At 42.4% G+C, this 21734-nt stretch overlaps 1 protein-coding gene across 2 annotated transcripts in view; it reads left to right on the top strand.

Moving 5' to 3' along the window:
* The first annotated feature begins 537 nt into the window (after nt 1-537).
* LOC124545030 overlaps nt 538-21734 on the top strand; it is a 60988-nt gene continuing 39791 nt past the window's right edge. The window contains exons 1-2 of one of the 2 annotated variants that reach the window (XM_047123822.1): nt 538-612; nt 1903-1993. In XM_047123822.1, the coding sequence (XP_046979778.1) occupies nt 610-612; nt 1903-1993 (94 nt within the window). In that variant the 5' untranslated portion in view covers nt 538-609. Of the gene's footprint in view, nt 613-1328; nt 1399-1902; nt 1994-21734 lie in introns of those variants that run through there. The other variant, XM_047123814.1, reaches the window with a different exon arrangement.

The following is a 21734-nucleotide window of genomic DNA, read 5'->3' as shown; positions in this document are numbered from 1 at the left end:
ACTGGAGCAAAACTCTTCAATGCTCTTCCTCCTGAAATAAAGACAGAGATTCATAACATGAGTAAGTTTAAGAAAGCACTAAAAATATTTCTGCTAGAAAAAGCTTTTTACAGTCTAGATGAATTTTTAACTAAATAAATTGTAATATTTTAATATTATATAATACAAGGTGACATAATGCCATTAAGAATGTTATTTAACCTGAGCTCTGTATCTGTGTGTGCTCTGTATCTGTTTTCTATAGTGTTTTAATGATTCGAAGAAAATATGTATTTACTTTTTCTGTAAGCTGCCTAAAGAATTTACTGTATAAATTTTTATGTAATTATGTGCTCAAATTTCTGTATATGCTATGTAAGATTATCAGATTGTATTTGTAAAAAAGTGACTCATTCCACGTCCTTGTGTATCTCAGACAATTGGACCTGTGAAACACGAAATAAATCAAATCAAATCAAATCAATCCCAGAATATGTTGGATGGTGATTTGGCCTACCTGAACTTTTGTGTTGTGTGTTGACACAGTTTGTTTCCTGTCTTTTGTCCACAGTGGTCGATAATCCATCTTGAGAAGTTCTTGATTTTGAAACACTGTCGGCGACCACACTCATGGTAGAATTGTATTTTCCTTGAGATTTAAAGCTTCTTTGTTGTGCTTTGTTTCCGTCGTCTTTTTTCCAATGCGGCTCGACACATTTCGTAGTATTATCACTGTCTATAATTGAGAGTACTTCGAAAGCGTTTTCATGCACAATGCATGCGTTGTCATTACATTTACTATTCGCACGATTTTGTAGTTCTTGAGTGTTTTTCTAGTATGTGATTTTAGTCCACTGTTCATTTGCAGCAGCCATGTTTTTCGGAACTTTTAGAGAATTCGGCTCACTTTTTCCGAGCTGAAATTTCGAAATATCATATTTCATAGTACTGATTATAAATTGTAGGCTCGATACACGCTCCTTAAACTTTGTTTTATTTCGACCTTGCAATTTGTACGCGCTTTCTTTTTACCGATGGAATTAGCTTTTTTTTGCAGAGAAACATGACGAACTTTCGAGTTGGCGGCCATCTTAAATTTTATTAGTAACAGTGGGTGAACTGGCAGCAAAGTAAATTGAATTAGATGATCTTCAATGGCTTGTTGTCAACATTGCATTTAGCACTGTAATATGTACAATGCAATAGGTAATAGGGTTGGTCTTAAAGAGTATAGACATTTCTTGAATACGTGTTTTCACATTTTTGAGAACTGAGTTCATATAAGTAACAAGCTCATAATATCAATTTTTCACTATTCTACAAGTTTCTCTTACCCATTTCAGGCAAAGAAAAACAATTGTACCTCAAGAAATGTCTAGGCTCTTTCACACCTGTACATATTCTCTCAATACAAACAATGTGAGTTCAATGTTATCTGAAATTAGTGATGCCTGGTAATAGACTAAGGTTATTGATAAGGTGCTAAAGAATATAATAGCTGTGAATTCAGTGAAATGTTTCAACTTTGTGTTCATATCTCTTAAAAATGATATGCTGAAGTATACACAAAACTGCACAATGTGACAGCAAACATGCAGTGATAAACTTTCAGTCATATGACACTTAATGTTTTAAATTGTCACATCTAGCAGGACTAAGTTCTGTAAATAAAAATGAAGAGCACAGTTTAAGTATTGATGATATTAAAACACATTAAGCAATGCCAACATACCATTCTCTGGACAGCTACAACATGTTCACATTTTCGAAAAACAAAACTCTGTCTAAAAACTTATAGCATTCAGGATTCTGATTATGAATGAATAACTGCAGAAGAGGATACAGTTAACAAAGAATTTTGAGTTGTACTACTACATATAACAAAGCAGAACCATGAGAAACATGTCAATCATTATGTTGCAGGATGGTAATACAGATGTATACCATATCTATTGGACAAACACTGTTTCAATGACATCTCATAGCAGCAGCGTTTCTTCTCATCAGTACTGTGGTATGTGAGAGCTGTTTGTGTTATTTTTATTCCAAATAAAATTTAGCTCCACATTTAGTTCACTGGGCACAACGTACTGCTTTGTGCCAAGGATTAGTTTTAAAATTTACCAATATCAGCAACAAACTGAAGCTGTATTTTATACTTTATACTGAAGTGTGCAATGAATGGTGTCTGTCACTTTCAAAACTGTCATACTGGGATCCAGTTTACTGTTGCACCCACGCACTAAGTCCAAGTTGTAGGCACAAGGGACAGTAATTGAATACAAATAGTAACAGCAATATGTACACATCAAAAAACTCATAACATTCATTCTCAAAATTCCTGCGTGGGCGATTGCGCAACCACAGTGGATGTCTCAACCACTAATCCTGGAGGGTACATGCTCCTCAGTGATCGAGTGTGCAGTGCAATCCTGTGGTTGTGGAAGGACAATGGATGTGTAACCGGCTGAGCATGCAAATTGTCTCCCGTATCATTTACCGGTACTGTTTAATTCGCAGAGGTGGAAGATGTAGCAAACGAGTGATGGCTGTACGGTGTGCATACATGATGGTGGGGAGCGCACATTGTGCTCAACTCACATGAACCGCATTTCACGACATCACAGAACAGCATAATGTTCATACATGGTATTTGCTCCTAGCTTGGACTGCTGTCTCTCTCTTTGTGCCTGCACCCCCGTAAAGGCTGCATCATTGTAGAGCTTTGGCTAACATCACCTGTGCATACAGGTAAACATCAACTCATTGGCTGGGTTGTCGACAATTGCTGTGCTGCCTTCTATGGCTGTGGTAATGGGAGCCAACATACTTACACTGTGCTTTTTAAAACCAGTTGCTACCTACAGTTATAGCAGTGATTCTCGTTCATATTCCAGTCCAGTACATTTGCATAAACCATTCACCACAAACACTGCAGCTATGACTAATAGTATTCCAAGTTTAAATTGCACACGTGCAGGAACAGCATGGAATGGATCAGTGAGCAGTTGTATGCGATCACTGAGAGCATGAATGACTTTTTAAATCAACATAAAAAGACGGAAATCAAGAGTAAATTGCTTGGAGACTATTCTGATTTACATTTGAAAGCTGATGTGCTACTCCTTGGTAATGCACTTTAAAATTTTGGTGACCTTTACCTGAAGACATATGGACTGGATCCTGTGCATTACACTACTCCACAACTCTACATGGCGTGCTGTGTTGAACATTACTTAAGTGGAACTGCAGCTTATTCCCAGAATTGAACTACTCCAGTCTGTTGAAAGAAGCATTAGTAGCGGATTGTCCATTGACCTTGCATACAAGCCATCGCCAACAACAGATTTCGCTGCTGTGGACTTGTATGCAAGTCTTGCTATGCCATTTCCCAGGTATTTTGTATGTGTAAATGTGTGTTGCTTGAATTTTCCTACAGTGCTATGGACATCTGAATGCATCCTGCGTCACTAATATCTGACTGCTGCAGACGAGTTACTTCCATATCTCAGCAAATAAAAAAAATCGATTATTTATCGTTCAATATAGGTGCCTCTTTGCGTGCTATTATTTGCAGAACACCTCGTTTTGATACCTCCAATTGTTTAAAAGGTATGACAGTTGTTGTGACCTCACAATTCGTGAGGCACAAGTGTGGGAATCGGCGAGTTGTGCATGATTGTCCTTTGGATATAAAACCCAATAACCTGAGAATTACATGTGACTTCGTTCTGATCTCAATTTTAAATAAAATTTCGATATCTTATCTACATCGCATTCACTAGAATGTATGAGCTAAAATCAACCACACACAAAGTTTACACAGTGTGTTTTCATATCTACAAAATCTTAAAAATTTTGTGCAATGTTTTACTTAATTTGAGGCTGCACAGTAATTATGACAAATAATTGAAAGAAATTCAGTTCTTTGTGGAGTGAAGATATCAGACTGTAAGATGTGCAACATCTATCACCTAACAGTTTTTGAAAAATTGGATGATAAGTATTTCATAGTGGCCAGCATGCTCTCTTTCAGCAAAGGCACCAGCATTTGGTGAGCAGCACAGCCATAACAAAACCAGCTCAGCACAGAATGCAAAGAGCTCATCTACTGCAGTGAAAGGTTTATGCCGACAAAGATTACATCATATCTGTTGGCGTAAATAGCCTATAAAGCTGGGTAGTGTAGCAGTATCTTCTGGTGTCCAATTCTGAATGGCGTTCTTCAGAGAGTGCTACAACTTTTTCGTTGGAAAATGTGCAAGATGATTCCATAGGATACCAGTTTGGAATGGGCCTCAAATGTTCCAAGAGTATATATGATTTTCATTCGGAATTTCCCATGTGTCTGCAAAAAATGTGAGCACTACCCAGTAGCAAGAAACAGAAGAACGTATTTTCTAGCGTATATGATACATTAACTCATTCACTACAAAGATCTTAAAGAGCATTTACAACATAAACTGGTTTTGAAAAAGATTTCATTAATTTTATCTTTTATTCAAGTTTCTTGGATGAAGCCATTCATTGAGATTAATGCAGCCACAAAAATGCATGAATACAAGTAATGATTTCAAGAATATTTTTTTTAAACTGATGAACAACAATGTGTTTGGAAAGATCCATCAAAATGTATGGAAGGTGGGGGAAATAACACAAGTGACATCCAGGGAAGGCACGTATGAGGTGCCTGCATTAATTGCCAAATAAATTATCAAAGGATAGTGATTTTTAACAAAACTTTACTTTTCATTGTACCGAAAAGTATTCATGTAGTCTTTGATAAAATGAATGAAGAGGGATTTGCCTTTTTGTATATTTTGAAACCTCTTCCTGTCAACTTTCATTATTGGTTCTTGCTAGTCATGTAAAACTGTTATACACAACATAGACAGCTTAATATATCACATTAAAGCTTCAAGTATCTACAAGGATATGAGAAATTGTGTGTACAAAGTTTCATGCTTCAGGTTCCCTGCAGATAATAAATATGATGTCCTGCTGCTGAACAAAAGAGGCTGGATTAATAAAAGACAAACTGAATGGTGAATTTATTACAGAATTTGTTAGTCTGTGAAAAAAAAAACAATTGCTTTCAAGATTGAGTTTGTTGTGGTTTGATGCAGCTCTCCATGCTTCTCTATCCTGTGCAAGGTTCTTCATCTCCCAGTACCTACTGCAATCTACATCCTTCTGAATCTGTTTAGTCTATTCATCTCTTGGTCTCCCTCTATGATTTTTACCCTCCATGTTGCCCTCCAATACTAAATTGGTGACCCCTTGATGCCTCAGAATATTCCCTACCAACCGATCGGCTTCTACCAGTTTTTCCATTTGTCTCTAAAGAATTCGTGTTAGTATTTTGCAGCCGTGGCTTATGAAACTGATAGTTGGATAATTTTCACCTCTGTCAACACCTGCTTTCTTTAGGATTGGAATTATTATATTCTTCTTGAAGTCTGAGGGTATTTCTCCTGCCTCATACATCTTGTTCACTAGATCTACATCTGCATCCATACTCCGCAAGCCACCTGACGGTGTGTGCCGGAGGATACCTTGAGTACCTCTATTGGTTCTCCCTTCTATTCCAGTCTCGTATTGTTCGTGGAAAGAAGGATTGTCGGTATGCCTCTGTTTGGGCTCTAATCTCACTGATTTTATTCTCATGGTCTCTTCGTGAGATATACGTAGGAGGGAGCAATATACTGCCTGATTTTTCGGTGAAGGTATGTTCTCGAAACTTTAACAAAAGCTCGTACCGAGCTACTGAGTGTCTCTCCTGCAGAGTCTTCCACTGGAGTTTATCTATCATCTCTGCAACGCTTTCGCAATTACTAAATGATCCTGTAACGAAGCACGCTGCTCTCCATTCTCTATCTCTTCTATCAACCCTATCTGGTATGGATCCCACACTGCTGAGCAGTATTCAAGCAGTGGGCGAACAAGCGTACTGTAACCTACTTCCTTTGTTTTCGAATTGCATTTCCTTAGAATTCTTCCAATGAATCTCAGTCTGGCATCTGCTTTACTGACGATCAACTTTATATGATCATTCCATTTTAAATCACTCCTAATGCGTACTCCCAGATAAAATATGGAATTAACTGCTACCAGTTGCTGACCTGCTATTTTGTAGCATAATGATAAGGGATCTATCTTTCTATGTATTCACAGCACATTACACTTGTCTACATTGAGATTCAACTGCCAATGGTACATTTTTGTTACACCTGGCTCTCCCAAGGCTGTCAGTGGTTTGAATGGAATGTTGTCTACTCCTGGGGCCATCTTTTGACTTAGGTCTTCCAGTGCTCCGTCAAACTCTTCACACACTATCACATCTTCTATTTCATCTTCATCTACATCCACTTCCATTTCCATAATATTGTCCTCAAGAACATCGCCCTTGTATAGACCCTCTATATACTTCTTCCACCTTTCTGCTTTCCCTTCTTTGCTTATAACTGGGTTTCCATCTGAGCTCTTGATATTCATGCAAGTGGTTCTCTTTTCTCCAAAGGTCTCTTTAATTTTCCTGTAGGCAGTATCTATCTTACCCCTAGTGATATATGCCTCTACATCCTTACATTTGTCTGCTAGCTATCCCTGCTTAGCCATTTTGCTCTTCCTGTCGATCTCATTTTTGAGACATTTGTATTCCTTTTTGCCTGCTTAATTTACAGCATTTTTATATTTTCTCCTTTCATCAATTAAATTCATAATTTCTTCTGTTACCCAAATATTTCTATTAGCTCTCATCTTTTTACCGACTTGATCCTCTGTTACCTTCACTATTTCATCTCTTAACGCTATCCACTCTTCTTCTACTGTATTTCTTTCCCCCATTCTTGTCAATCGTTCCCTAATGCTCTCTCTGAAGCTCTCTACAATCTTTGGTTCTTTCAGTTTATCCAGGTCCCATCTCCTCAAATTCCCACCTTTTTGCTCTTTCTTCAGTTTTAATCTACAGTTCATAACCAATAGATTGTAGTCAGACTCGACATCTGCCCCTGGAAATGTCTTACAATTTAAAACCTGGTTCCTGAATCTCTGTCTTACCATTATATAATCTATCTGAGACCTACCAGTATCTCCAGGCTTCTTCAGTGTATACAACTTTCATTTATGATTCTTGAACCAAGTGTTAGCTATGATTAAGTTATGCTCTGTGCAAAATTCTACCAGGCAGCTTCCTCTTTCATTCCTTACTCCCATTCCATATTCTCCTACTATGTTTCCTTCTCTTTCTTTTCCTACTATCGAGTTCCAGCCACCAGTGACTATTAAATTTTCATCTCTCTTCACTATCTGAATATTTTTTTTTATCTTATCATACATTTCATCAATCTCTTCATTATCTGCGAAGCTAGTTGGCATATAAACTTGTACTACTGTGGTAGGTGTGGTCTTCATATCTATCTTGGCCACAATAATGCACTCACTATGCCGTTTGTAGTAGTTTACCCACATTCCTATTTTCCTATTCATTATTAAACCTACTCCTGCATTACCCGTATTTGATTTTGTATTTATAACCCTGTATTCACCTGACCAGAGGTCTTGTTTCTCCTGCCACTGAAGTTCACTAATTACCACTACATCATTCTTTAAGCTATCCATTTCCATTTTTTAAATTTTCTAACCTACCTGCCCGATTGAGGGATCTGACATTCCATGCCCCTATCCATAGTACACCAGATTTCTTTCTCCTGATAGCAACGTCCTCCTGAGTAGTCCCTGCCTGGAGATCTGAATCAGGAACTATTTTACCTCCAGAATATTTTACCCAAGTGGATGCCACCATCATTTAACCATACAGTAAAGCTGCATACCCTCCGGAAAAATTATGGCTGTAGTTTCCCCTTGCTTTCAGCCGTTCGCAGTACCACAACAGCAAGGCCATTTCGGTTAGTATAACAAGGCCAGATCAGTCAATCATCCAGACTGTTGCCCCTGCAACTACTGAAAAGGCTGCTACCCCTCTTCAGGAACCACACATTTGTCTGGCCTCTCAACAGATACCCCTCCTTTGTGGTTGCTTCTACAGTATGGCTATCTGTATCACTGAGGCATGCAAGCCTCCCCACCAATGGCAAGGTCCATGGTTCATGGGGATGTATAGGGACAAATTGTGCAGATCTACACTCCTGGAAATGGAAAAAAGAACACATTGACACCGGTGTGTCAGACCCACCATACTTGCTCCGGACACTGCGAGAGGGCTGTACAAGCAATGATCACACGCACGGCACAGCGGACACACCAGGAACCGCGGTGTTGGCCGTCGAATGGCGCTAGCTGCGCAGCATTTGTGCACCGCCGCCGTCAGTGTCAGGCAGTTTGCCGTGGCATACGGAGCTCCATCGCAATCTTTAACTCTGGTAGCATGCCGCGACAGCGTGGACGTGAACCGTATGTGCAGTTGACGGACTTTGAGCGAGGGCGTATAGTGGGCATGCGGGAGGCCAGGTGGACGTACCGCCGAATTGCTCAACACGTGGGGCGTGAGGCCTCCACAGTACATCGATGTTGTCGCCAGTGGTCGGCGGAAGGTGCACGTGCCCGTCGACCTGGGACCGGACCGCAGCGACGCACGGATGCACGCCAAGACCGTAGGATCCTACGCAGTGCCGTAGGGGACCGCACCGCCACTTCCCAGCAAATTACGGACACTGTTGCTCCTGGGGTATCGGCGAGGACCATTCGCAACTGTCTCCATGAAGCTGGACTACGGTCCCGCACACCGTTAGGCCGTCTTCCGCTCACGCCCCAACATCGTGCAGCCCGCCTCCAGTGGTGTCGCGACAGGCGTGAATGGAGGGACGAATGGAGACGTGTCGTCTTCAGCGATGAGAGTCACTTCTGCCTTGGTGCCAATGATGGTCGTATGCGTGTTTGGCGCCGTGCAGGTGAGCGCCACAATCAGGACTGTATACGACCGAGGCACACAGGGCCAACACCCGGCATCATGGTGTGGGGAGCGATCTCCTACACTGGCCGTACACCACTGGTGATCGTCGAGGGGACACTGAATAGTGCACGGTACATCCAAACCGTCATCGAACCCATCGTTCTACCATTCCTAGACCGGCAAGGGAACTTGCTGTTCCAACAGGACAATGCACGTCCACATGTATCCCGTGCCACCCAACGTGCTCTAGGTGTAAGTCAACTACCCTGGCCAGCAAGATCTCCGGATCTGTCCCCCATTGAGCATGTTTGGGACTGGATGAAGCGTCGTCTCACGCGGTCTGCACATCCAGCACGAACGCTGGTCCAACTGAGGCGCCAGGTGGAAATGGCATGGCAAGCCGTTCCACAGGACTACATCCAGCATCTCTACGATCGTCTCCATGGGAGAATAGCAGCCTGCATTGCTGCGAAAGGTGGATATACACTGTACTAGTGCCGACATTGTGCATGCTCTGTTGCCTGTGTCTATGTGCCTGTGGTTCTGTCAGTGTGATCATGTGATGTATCTGACCCCAGGAATGTGTCAATAAAGTTTCCCCTTCCTGGGACAATGAATTCACGGTGTTCTTATTTCAATTTCCAGGAGTGTACATCTACACGATTATTCTGCTATTCACAATAAAGTGTCTGGCAGAGGGCTTAAGGAACCACCTTCAAGTTGTCTCTCTATCGTTCCACTCTCGAATGGCATTCAGGAAAAATGAGCACTTAAATTTCCTGTGCAAGCCCTGATTTCTCTTATTTTATCATGATGATCATTTCTCCCTATGTAGGTGGGTGCCAACAGAATGTTTTTGCATTCAGGCGAGAAAACTGGTGATTGAAATTTCATGAGAAGATCTGTCACAATGAAAAATGCCTTTGTTTAATGATTGCCACTCCAATTCAAGTACCATGTATGTTGCACTATCTCCTCAACTTCATGATAATACAAAATGTGCTGCCCTTCTTTCTACTTTTTTGATGTCATCTGTCAGTCCCATCTAAAGTGGATCCCACACTGCACAGCAATACTCCAGAATAGGGCGGACAAGCATGGTGTAAGCAGTCTCTTTAGTAGACCTGTTGCACCTTCTAAGTGTTCTGCCAATGAATCACAGTCTTTGGTTTGCTCAACCTGCAACATTATCTATGTGATCGTTCCAATTTAGGGTATTTGTAATTGTAAGCCCTAAGTATTTAGTTGAAATTACAGCCTTCAGATTTGTGAGACTTATCGTGTAGCCAAAATTTACTGTATTTCCTTTAGAACTTGTATGAGTAACTTCACACTTTTCTTTATTCAGGGCCAATTGCCACTTTTCACACCATACAGATATCTTATCTAAATCAATTTGCAATTCATTTTGATCATCCAATGACTTTACAAGATGGTAAATGACAGCATCATTAGCAAACAATCTGAAATGTCTCCTGAGATCTTCTCCTATGTCATTAATATAGATCAGGAACAATAGAGGGCCTATAACACTTCCTTGGGGGACGTTGGATATTACTTCTGTTTTACTTTCCATCTATTACTATGAACTGTGACCTTTCTGACAGGAAATCATGAATCCTGTTGCACAAATGAGATCACAGAGCATAATACAGTCTTCTGTCAATAGGTTAATTATTGCTGATAAAAGGCAATGTGCCGTATTTGGTAGTACAAACTAAAGTGCAGTATATAATCCAATCAAACAGTATGTTGTTTTTACTACAATATTAGACAACAAAAACTGGCACAAAATGATAAATTTTTGATACTTCCAGGTAAAACATATAAAGTGGCTCGGGGCCATTACCGCTTGAAAAATGATAATGATTGATTTTACTGTAGATGGAAGTAAATATTTGAAAATGTGCATGAAAAATGTAAATTGAAGATTGTAACTTGAAAGTCATTACCACCTTTGTTAGTGATGTCAATTCACATACTCCTTTTTGATTAAACTAAGGTTCTTATTATTTTGAGGTCAACTGATGAATACTTTTTGATAGAAATTTAGTTTGCTTGTGAGCTGTCATAATTACCCAGACAGTGAAAAATTTAAAAAAAACCCCGAATGTCCTTTGTTGTTGCTAGAGCATATGTAACAGGCTATGGTAAAATGCAAAAACTTTGCATGTAATTTCTTTTTTATATAATTGCTGAAATTCAAATGCAATGAATACAAAAACAAGTGTATTTGTTTATTTGAAACCCAGACATCTTATACTGTGTAACCATAAAGATATGGGGTTGATGTTAGCTACATTTTTACATATTATATTTTCAAACAACAGCAGATGTTTAGCAATGACAGTGTGGGGAAGTAATCTGTGGAGACGCCCAGAATAATATCACTGCCTGAGGCAGCTCAGCTAACCTCACTGGACCTGCACTTAGTTCACTCTGACTGATGTTTGTGATAACATTATTTGTGCTTTGTAGGGCAATCAAATATATTTTTGTGAAATCAAAGACCTGTTAGTTGTTATTATACATAACCACTATTCTGAGGATCATACTCCCTACAACAGCAATAACTAACATTTGTCTTAATCAGATAATGGACTTGTGGGAACAGGATACGAGTAGCGGTATACTGAGTAAACTGTCCCCACTAATATCTGCACACACTTATATTTCAACAATTATCATACACATGCATGCAGTACAAGGTATAAGAACAGACTGAATTAACATGGCAGCTCGGATGAGTGACCTGAGTCCCAAAGATTAATGTTGTCTATGGCCGATATGACCTATCGACACCACACAGACCCCCCACCCCCCTCCCGCAGTACAGAGTACCGTATGTGAGTATTGAGGGAAGACCATGTGGCCATCAACTGTTGTTGGTAGTCATATGAGCTGGTAGACGTATGACTGGAACCTCCACCCTGACTGGGACGGGGTGCGGAGGCAGAGCAATGGGAGACAGGTCCGCCTCAAAGTCGTTGAGCCAGCAAGGACGGATGATGCAGTGGCCAGCCCGAGAGCATGCAGGTTGAACGCCAGATGATGGGGTGTAGGTGAGGCAAGCCTGGATGCTAATTGAGCCATCTGACGAGATGAAGGCACGAATTGTCATTGGGTCGCACTCACGAGGGAGGGAGAGGCTGTGCACAAAACTGAGGTTTAACTGGTTGTTGGGTGGCAGGGCAGCTGTGTCTTTGAGTAGAATGAGAACCCGGTTGTCAAGAGTGATGATTGAAATGTCATCCACGTGGTGTAGGGGTACATTGCAGAGCAGGGTGACTATGGGAGTCGGTGTCTCCGTAGTCGATAAGGTAGCAGTGAAACCCAAACACGGGGTGGAGGGTGACGTGTCTGAGAAACCCACGAAAGGTGACGCGGAGGCATCAGGTGAAAGAAATGGCATGGTGGCCCAAGGAGAAACATCGTCAGACTCCACAGCAGGACTGAGACTGGCGGGAGAGTTGTTAGGAGAATCAAACTGAGCCAGAAGAGGGATGTCGGGGTCCATGAATGCTGGTTTAAATCGGTGTAGCAAAAAAATTTGCAGACTGTCTTTGACGATTATGTCGAAAGTTGCATCAGCTCACTGGAGGACTTTAAAGGGGCCAAGATAAAGTGGTTGCACAGGTTGTAGGATCGAATAGTCTCTCAGCATTACATGGGAGCAAGTGTTGAGAGTGGTTGGCACATAAGTGTCCAGCGGGGAGTGACTGATAGGTGGGTGCAGGTGTGCATGTTTGAAGTGGGTGGCAATGCAACTTATGAAATCCCGGGAGGGGGGGAAAGTCTTCAGGTATTTGAGGATGAATGAGTCCCCTGGTAGGATGGGGCTCTCCCTGAAAACAAATTCTGAGATAGTTCCCTGTAAGTCGGGCTTGAAAGTTGAACAGAGGCCGAGCAGTATCCATGGAAGTGCTTCGGACGAGAAGCAGTAGTGGCACCTGAGTGCCGTTTTTGGAGTGCGGTGGCGCCATTCCCCTAACCTGTTGCTTTGTGTGTGGTAGGCTGTGGTGTGAATTTTCTTTATGCCGCAGACGTTACATAAAATGGTGAACATGGAAGACTCAAACTGCTGACCCTGGTCAGTGGTGATGGTAGTCGGACAACTGAACCTAGCAATTCATGAGGAGATAAAACCCTTGGCCATGGTCTCGGCAGTGATGTTAGGTAAGGGGACTGCCTCTACCCAGGGGGATGTGTGGGTCAATTGTGGATAGAATGTATCTGTGGCCCTCCGATGGTGGAAGAGGACTGGTAAGGTCAATATGTACATGATGGTAAGGTCAATATGTACATGACGAAATCATCCTGAAGGGATGACAAACTTGCCCAGTGGTGGGGTGGTGTGGCAGCTGATTTTGTTACGTTGGCATGGGATACAGCTGAGTGCCCAGGTCTGACAGTCCTGTTTTATATTTTTCCATACGAAACACTCAGAGATAAGCTGAGTAGTGGCATGGACACCAGGGTTAGTGAAGTTATGCAGAGCACTCAAGGGGTGGGAGTAACAGGCGTAGGGTACCGGTAGAAGAGTCACACCACATCTTGTCCACAATGCTGGATGTTTGAGGGTCCATGAGGAGAGCTTGAGATTCCTTGTTGGAGGCTTGTAGGGCAACCAGGTCGGATGAGTCAATGATGTGTGAAACAGTATTGATCTGCAAAAAAAAATCTGTGGCAATGTTGTCCGTGCCTTTGCTGTAGCTAATGTCAGTTGTGAATTGGGAGACTAAATCAAAGTGACGGAAACACTGAGGGGGTGGGTCCTCGGGGGGTTGCAGAAAGCATCTGTGAGTGGTTTGTGATCCATGAGGATGAAGAATGAGCGACCCTGCATGTTGAGGCGGAAGTGTTTGATGGCCTCGTAGACTGCAAGGAGTTCTGTATTGAAAGTGGAGAATTTCTTCTGAGCTGTTGATAGTTTTTTAGAGAAGAAATGAAGAGGGGACACTGTGTCTGACATGTGATGCTGTAGTACTGCTCCCACTGCGATGTCACTGGCGTCTGTAGTGATGTACAACTCGGTGGGGGGTAGGGATGGCGAGTGTCACGGCGTGAGCTAAGGAAGTCTTTAATGCATTGAAAGCCTCCAGCATAGGTGCAGTCCAGTGAATGGGTTTGAGTCCTGAAGTCTGTTTACCTGACAGTGAGTCTGTCATCAGGGCTTGCACGGCGGTGGCAGAAGGCAGGTGATGACAGTAGTAATTTATTGTGCCCAGGAAATGTCAGAGTTCTTTGTAAGTAGCCGGGGGTGGCAGTGAAGTGATGGTGTGCACGCCAGATCTGGGAGGCTGTATTCCGTCGGTCGAGACAGTGTAACCCAAGATACTGATGGAAGACTGATGCAACTGGAATTTTTCCTTGTTGACCTCGACGCCATTGGAGTTCAAGGTCTGGAGGACCATGAATAAATGATTTTCATGTTCCTCAGTTGACTTGCTGAAAATGAGTATGTCGTCCAGATATGCGAAGCAAAACTCGAACTGTCGTAAGATGGAGTCAAGGAAACACTGCCACATTTGCACCACGCTTTTTAGGCCGAATGGCATGAAGTTGTGTTGGAACAAACCAAGAGGCATGATAATAGCTGTTTTAGGCATGTCATACAGCGCTACAGGAATCTGGTGGTAGGCACGGGAATCTGGTGGTAGGCACATTTACAGTCAATAACACTGAAGATTGTAGCGCCCGATAACATATGAGTGAAATCATTTATGTTAGGCACTGGTTAATTGTCCATGACACTATGAGTGTTTAAATGTCTGCAGTCACCGCACATTCAGAAAGAACCGTCATGTTTGAGGACGAGGTGGATCGGTGAAGACCAGTTGCTGTCTGAGGGCTGCAGGATACCTGCCTCCAAAAGTTTGCTAATTTGCTTTAGGGCTGTGCAACTTAATAGGGTTGAGGTGTCTAACCTTGTGCCTAATAGGAGGGCCACCAGTGGTACCTATCTTGTGTGTCATTCCGTCAGTGATGGAAGAACTGCACACGAGACTGATCAATGTCCTGACGCGAAGTTTTTGGATGGGTAGGGCGCGACGAGGCCTAGCCATTAATGCGAGTGGGAAAAGGCAGCACGAAAGTCACATGTCTAGTATGTGAGTGTGGCATGCGCTTGTTTGGAGAGGGTGGCTGCATGTGCAGAGCGGAGCGGGTTGGAATGCGCGGCGACTGTCTGCTGTCAAGCATTGGCGTCGCGTGTGGAACAGCGATGGCCACCAAGTCACATGGCTGGCAAGCGAGAGAGGGGGAATGTTTATCAACACGTGGAGTGACTGTACATGCGGTGGGCATGGTTGTATCGCGCACAACTGTTATTTGAAGCACTGTCTGACACATATGGCAGTGAACATGGCGAGCGCATTGGGGTTGTGGAGTCTACCAGACACGAATCTTCACATGCAGTTAATGTTTTTGGACTAACCTTATGAGTGTCTGAGCTAGTGTCTGCTGGAGAAACACAATTAGGTGGTGGGACTGTGGACTGCAGTTTCAGCAGCAAGGTAGAGCTGCGACAAGCTCAATGTAAGTGTGTGCTATTCGTTGTTTCAGCTCGTCAATTTCCTGGCAGAGTTGTGCCTCCGAGTTTTATTCTGACAGTAGGTTAGTGACGCAGGTCACAATGTCACCCACAAGGGTGGAGCACTCGTGTACCAACTCACGTGTCGTGAGAGAAACGGAACATGGAACATAAGTGCGGTAGCACAGTATCCGAGTGTTAGTAGGATGGGGTAGCACTGAGCCCTGAACTACATTCAGAGAGAGTGGGGACAAAAAATCCATACCGAGAATTGGTTCATCAATGTCAGCAATGTAGAAAGTCCACAGAAAAAACAGAGAAGTAGATAGGTGCACCGCAACTTTGACAGAGCACGAGGTTTGTAACGTTGATTCGTTGACATCTCGTAGAAGTGACTTCGTTGGTGGAAAAATGGGGGGAGAAATTGATGTAGGTATGATAGACATGTCAGCACCAGTTTCAACTAGGAAAACGAGCCGCGATGAAATGGTAGTCACATACAAACTACTGCTCGGCCGGGCGGACGAGTGGATTAGAGAGGAATGTATGAGGATGCCTGTGAGGTTCCCTGCAGGACTCTGCGTCTTTTAGGTCCTGCGGTCAGCGTTTGGATGCTGGCAGGGTAATCAGCACTTCTTGGCCTTATTGCTGAAAATCTTGTGGTACCAAAAGTACGCATAAGCCAGATGTGGTGGTGGTGGTAACAGCAGCAGTCGAGGAGGCTTGTCCTCATTGATTTGTTACGGCATGTATACTGGCACTTATGGTGCATGGGTGATCCTGGAGCACTCAGAGGGTGGAGAGAGCAAGTGGATACTGCCAGGCAATGTAGAAGGCACGGAGGTGGAGCAAGCCTGCCTCTGCCAGCAGGCGGCTGGTAAGCAGGAACAGTTGTGCCAACAAGCAGTGAGTGGTGAGGTGATTGATTTTGTCATAGCAATGAATACAGTTGGTCTGCGATGCGGTGACGAGAGCCGATTGATTCAAAGGAGTGTGGGAGAAGGTGAATCTGTATGTCGGTAGGCAATTTGGCAGACCAAACCACCCACAGAGTGATGTCCGGCATGGTATGCTCACTCACAAGTAACTGAAGGTGGCGCCAGAGTTGTGATGGAGTTCAATCCCCCAGGTGTCCTCGTACAAGATCTTGATCATTGATTCTCATGGTGAGCAGGCGAGTCATTTCATGATCGTTTTCTTCATGAACTTGTACTTCGGTGGAGGAGGTGGCAAGAGGAGTAGATCACAAATTAAGTCATAGTGATCATGGAGATGCGCGACTAGACGCAGGAATTTAGAGTTGTCGTTGGACATCTGATGCAACATGAAAAGATGCTCAACAAGCACAAACTATCATACAGGGTTGTCTCCATATAAAGATGGCAACTTCGGCAGATGACCTGGGGGAGGGGACGAAGGCGGCTTCGGTGTCCCTTGGAAAACCAGTTGGTCCGTGGCAGGAGAGGCTGTACAGTAGGCCGGCACAGTAGGTGTGGGTGTGTTACTGGCAAGAATGCGTGTAGCAACGGTGTGGGTTGCATTGTCCTTGACATGTCATGAAAACACGATGCGGCTGGCATGGTCAGTACCATGGGAACAAGCAGGGGTCCCGTAAACTGGACCGTAGGTTACAGGTACTGATTTGAATTTGTGCACCTCGGAAATAATGCAGAAGGCCTGCGCGGGCAGAGCTGTGGGAGAGGCGAGTGGCAGACCAGTTGGAACCGGGGCCCCCAGTGAGTGAGTGTGTGTGTGTGTGGGGGGGGGGGGGGTGATGGATTGGTAACTCGTGTGACAAAAGTGTGAGTTCTCTGTTCTCTGCTCACGCTGAAAACAAGCCCCATGGGGTCAGACTATAAATTACTGGCAGATCACTGTGGTGTGGTAAGACACCCCTGGAAGGCAAAATGCTGAAAGATGTACTCAAACCCACATGGTCAAAAAGTTGAGCAACGAGTCTGGGGGGTGAGCAAGGAGAATTTTGCACATGAAAATGTCCATCGTTAGTCTGCAAATGAGGCAAAACCAGAACAGGTCATTATTGATAGTGGCTAGGTGCATTTTGCACAAATGGCAGCTTTGCACACAGCATGACAGTAACTGTTGTTGTGGCCCACTGAGAGTCAAAGTACATGTGCGAATGTAGATCGCTTTGAACATTATACGATTGATCGGTAGGTACTCAGTTCTGAATATTATCCACTTCACACTTCACATGTTGGCGACCAGAGTCCAGCAACATGAAACCCGAGTCCATTGTTTGAGTTAACAGTGTAGCACTCGACTATTGTAGAACAACAAAGTTTGAGGTTAACGTGGTTGAAGGTAATGAATCACTATGGAGTAATGGATAGCCGGCCGTGGCAAAGGATTGAAGGGGCCTGGTGGTCATAGTTGAGCTTCCAAATCTTCAAACAAAGCATTGGGTGAGGTGGCCGTGGTGGTGTGCACGTAACCTGTTGATTTACAACACCTGGCATGGAAGTCGTGGAAGACATAGAAACTTTGGGCTCACCAGTGTGGGAACAGGATACGAATAGTGGTATACAGAATAAACTGTCCCCACTAATACCTGCACATACTTATATTTTGACAAGTATCATACATGTGCACACAGTAAAAGCTATAAGAACAGACTGAATTAACATGGCAGCTCGGATGAGTGACCTGAGTCCCAAAGATTAATGTTGTCTATGGTCAATATGACCTATCGATGCCACAGACTTAAACATGCATGAACATTCAGCACACATATTGTGTGAAATACAATAGTGGCTAAAATAACATTAATTACAAAAGACTCAGTGTATGTTTTAGTATATGAAAGTATAGAAAATACATCATATTATCTTAACAGATCAAGTTACATATGACTGCGAGTGTTTCTGTGAACTCTGTAAGATAGTGACAAATGAAATTCTGCCTTAAGCATCAGGCAAGCATAAAATGTAACTTTAAGTGCTGTTGAACACTGTGAGGGAAATGGTAAGGTCAAGTAGTTAATATAAGTTTGCCTTCAGGTACTCATCAATAGAATAAAAGATATGTTTCATTAATAATTCTTAACTTTCTTCCTGAAGGTACTGTTTATGTTTCCAACCAATAGAGATAATTTGTTAAAAAGTAAGCTGCCCCTATTTCTCATCGCTTGTGACTTCTGTCTCATGAGAGGAATGTTAGCTCTTTGCTCTTTGATAAAAGAAACTGTCTTGGTATTGGTACTCTCTTCATTATTTGTATTGTTCTTTTTTGCATGGTTAAAATTTTTCTGCGAGTAATCCTACAGAAAAGGATGTCATATACTATTAATGAGTGCACAAGCCCATGATAAAAAATTTTAGTGTGTTCATATACATTATTGCTGGGAATTCTATAAACATAGAAAAAACTACCAAGCTTATTTAACAGTTGGTCCCACAGAAGTGAACTGCCAATCCACACTCCCAAAACCATTATTTCTATTATTATGTAAATTTCTTTGGCATCAATCTGCAATGGTTCCTATAGGCATGATGGTTTTGGGGTGAGCAGAAGAGCATGTAAGCTGTAATTTATTGTAGTGTTGCCATGAGAGGGGTCTTTAAGTTGTGTCATTATTTTTGAATTTCAATTACAGAAATTAGTCTGACTGCAAGATCAAGTTTATAACAATGAAAACAACCAATTTTTAACAAAATAAGGTTATTGGCTAGAAAAAAAGTCTATTTAACAAGCAGGTGCAGAATACATGCACTAGATATTATAATTAGCCAAGCTTTTGGAGCCAGCGGCTCCTTCTTCATGCAGAAGGATTGAAGGGGAAGGAAAAGGGGAATGGGTGAAGGAAAAGGACTGGAGAGGTCTAGGAAAAGGGGTAAATTTCAGGAATGTTACCCAGAACTGCATGCCTGGGGACTCTTACCAGACAGGATGAGAAGGATAAACTGTTGACTGCACTGGACAAGAATTGAAAATGTAAGAGCTTAAAGGTGGAAGACAGGGTAATATTCAAGACAGAGATTATTACTTAAACATCATTCACAAGTCAAGAAGAGTGAAAAGCTAAGTGATTTGAACATAACAGAGGAGGGAGGGGGACAATGAAATAGACAGGTAGGAAAATGAAAGGTGCAGAAAACTAAAGGAGAGTGAAGAACAGAGTAGTTACTGTGAAGAAATGCTGAGGCAGAAGAAATTAATGTAAATTAAGGCCAAGTGGGTGGTGAGAACCAAGGACATGTTGGAAAGCTAGTTCCCATCTGCAGAGTTCTGAGAAATTGGTGTCTGGAGGAAGAATCCAGATGGCACATGTGGTGAAACAGGCACCGAGGTCATGATTGTCATGGTGTAGAGCATGCTCTGCAACAGGATATTGTATGTTGGCAGTATATACCCTCTGTCTATGCCCATTCATCGTAACTGATAAAGATCCTTTCCATGTCAAACATTCCCTCCCATACAGCCTTGGCATTCAATGCAAATTTATTTGTTCAGATGAAGACTTCTTACAGAAATACACCACCATTCTCACCTCAGCCTTCACTCTACATACCGTATTTACTCGAATCGAAGCCGCACTTTTTTTCCGATTTTTGTAATCCAAAAAACCGCCTATGGCTTAGAATCGAGTGCAAAGCAAGTGAAGTTCTGAAAAATGTTGGTAGGTGCCGCTACAACTATAACTTCTGCTGTCGAATATATGTAGCGCTACACAGATATGCTTTGTAGGCCCGAAGATAAATACTTTCGCCAAAACCTCTGCGTCAGTAAATAAATTAAAAAAAAAAAAGGTGGAAGACGAGCTTTTTTTTTCTCCGCCCCGAGTTTCGACCACTGCATTTTCATACATTATCCAACAAAGTAAATACAAATTCCATATTGTTCATCTTCGAATGTAGCAGAATTTCAATGTACTACGAAAATCCGACTGGCAAGACTGTTTAGGATGTTTGTCAATATGGCCAACTCTACGTTCTGAATTTTTTTCTACCAGTGAGAAGAGATGGTTGCTAATAGGAACCTGATGAAATGTGAATCACATGCAGTATTCTCTTCACCATAAGAATAATCGAATATAAACATTTTGCCATGTATTCTTTTGCGTTTGCTGCTATCTCATTTAAATCCTGTCTGCCTAATAAACTACGAAACTAGAGTGAGACAACAGCAAACGCGGAAGAATATACGTATCGTGTCATGTTTATATTCGTATTATTCTTATGCCTATTGTGATACAGTCAGAAATGAAGCACGGCAACTGACTAGATTTTTAAATCTAAGATGACTCTAATTTCTGTGCAGAATTTGATGTACTAAAGAAGCAGCCGCAAAGATTTTCAAACGGAGAAAAATTTTCACCGAACTCTCGTTCAGAACATGTTCTGTCATACGCAGTCTATTATTTGGTTCTTGTTGATCATTATCAAAGAAAGCAGCAGTGTAAGTAACAACAAATAGCAGTCTCTTGCCATTGTTTCACTAATGACACGATACCTCTCTCTTTTTTTTTTTCAGCTTAGGATGACGTGAACACCTGTAACAAAGAAAACGGCACTTATCAGATCAAAGCAAAATAAGCAATCGATTCAAACCAGACAGAGCACGTGAAAAAGGAAGGGTACTCGTATAAATATGGACGGAGCGCCTGACGCATAGCAATGGCTACCTGGTAAAGCTTAACTGCTAAGCTTACGACTCGAACCAAACTACTGTCGCTGTATCGTCATTCATTCAACGTAAATTGTGTCTCATATTACAATGGACCAACGTTGTTTCGATTTGGAGGTGCGGCCTAAAACTTTTCTCCCCCCTCGAATTTCGAGTCGCAAATTTCAGGTGCGGCTTAGATTCGGCAATTTTTTTTTTCCTTTATTTCGAGTCTCATTTTTCACGGGCGGCTTAGATTCGAGTGCGGCTTAGATTCGAGTAAATATGGTAATTACCCCACTAGCCTAATCCAAAAGTAGATTTCCCAGGCCATTGCATTCAATCTTGGTACTGCAGTCCCCCCCAAAAAACAACTTCAGTGTATAACATTGGTCACTCAGCATTATCATGGTCTGGAATGTATTTATCAGCTACTTCAACAGGGCTGTGACTTCATAAAATCATGCCCTGAAGTAAGTTCCAGTCTGTTTGAGCTTTTTGTCACCCTCCCAATCTCCACAATATTCTTGTCAGACCCTATACTCCAGCTGCATTCATCTTCCTACCCTATGGCTCCTACCCCTGTGACCATCCTCACTGCAAGACTTGCCCTATGCACTCTCCTACCACCACCTATACCAGCCCTGTGACTAGCAAAACATATACTATCAAAGAGAGAGCCAGCTG

Source organism: Schistocerca americana, chromosome 1 (assembly GCF_021461395.2).
Source record: "Schistocerca americana isolate TAMUIC-IGC-003095 chromosome 1, iqSchAmer2.1, whole genome shotgun sequence".
Taxonomy (NCBI): Eukaryota; Metazoa; Arthropoda; class Insecta; order Orthoptera; family Acrididae; genus Schistocerca; species Schistocerca americana.
The sequence above is the reverse complement of the archived record's forward strand: the minus strand, read 5'-3'. Positions and strand labels throughout refer to the sequence as shown.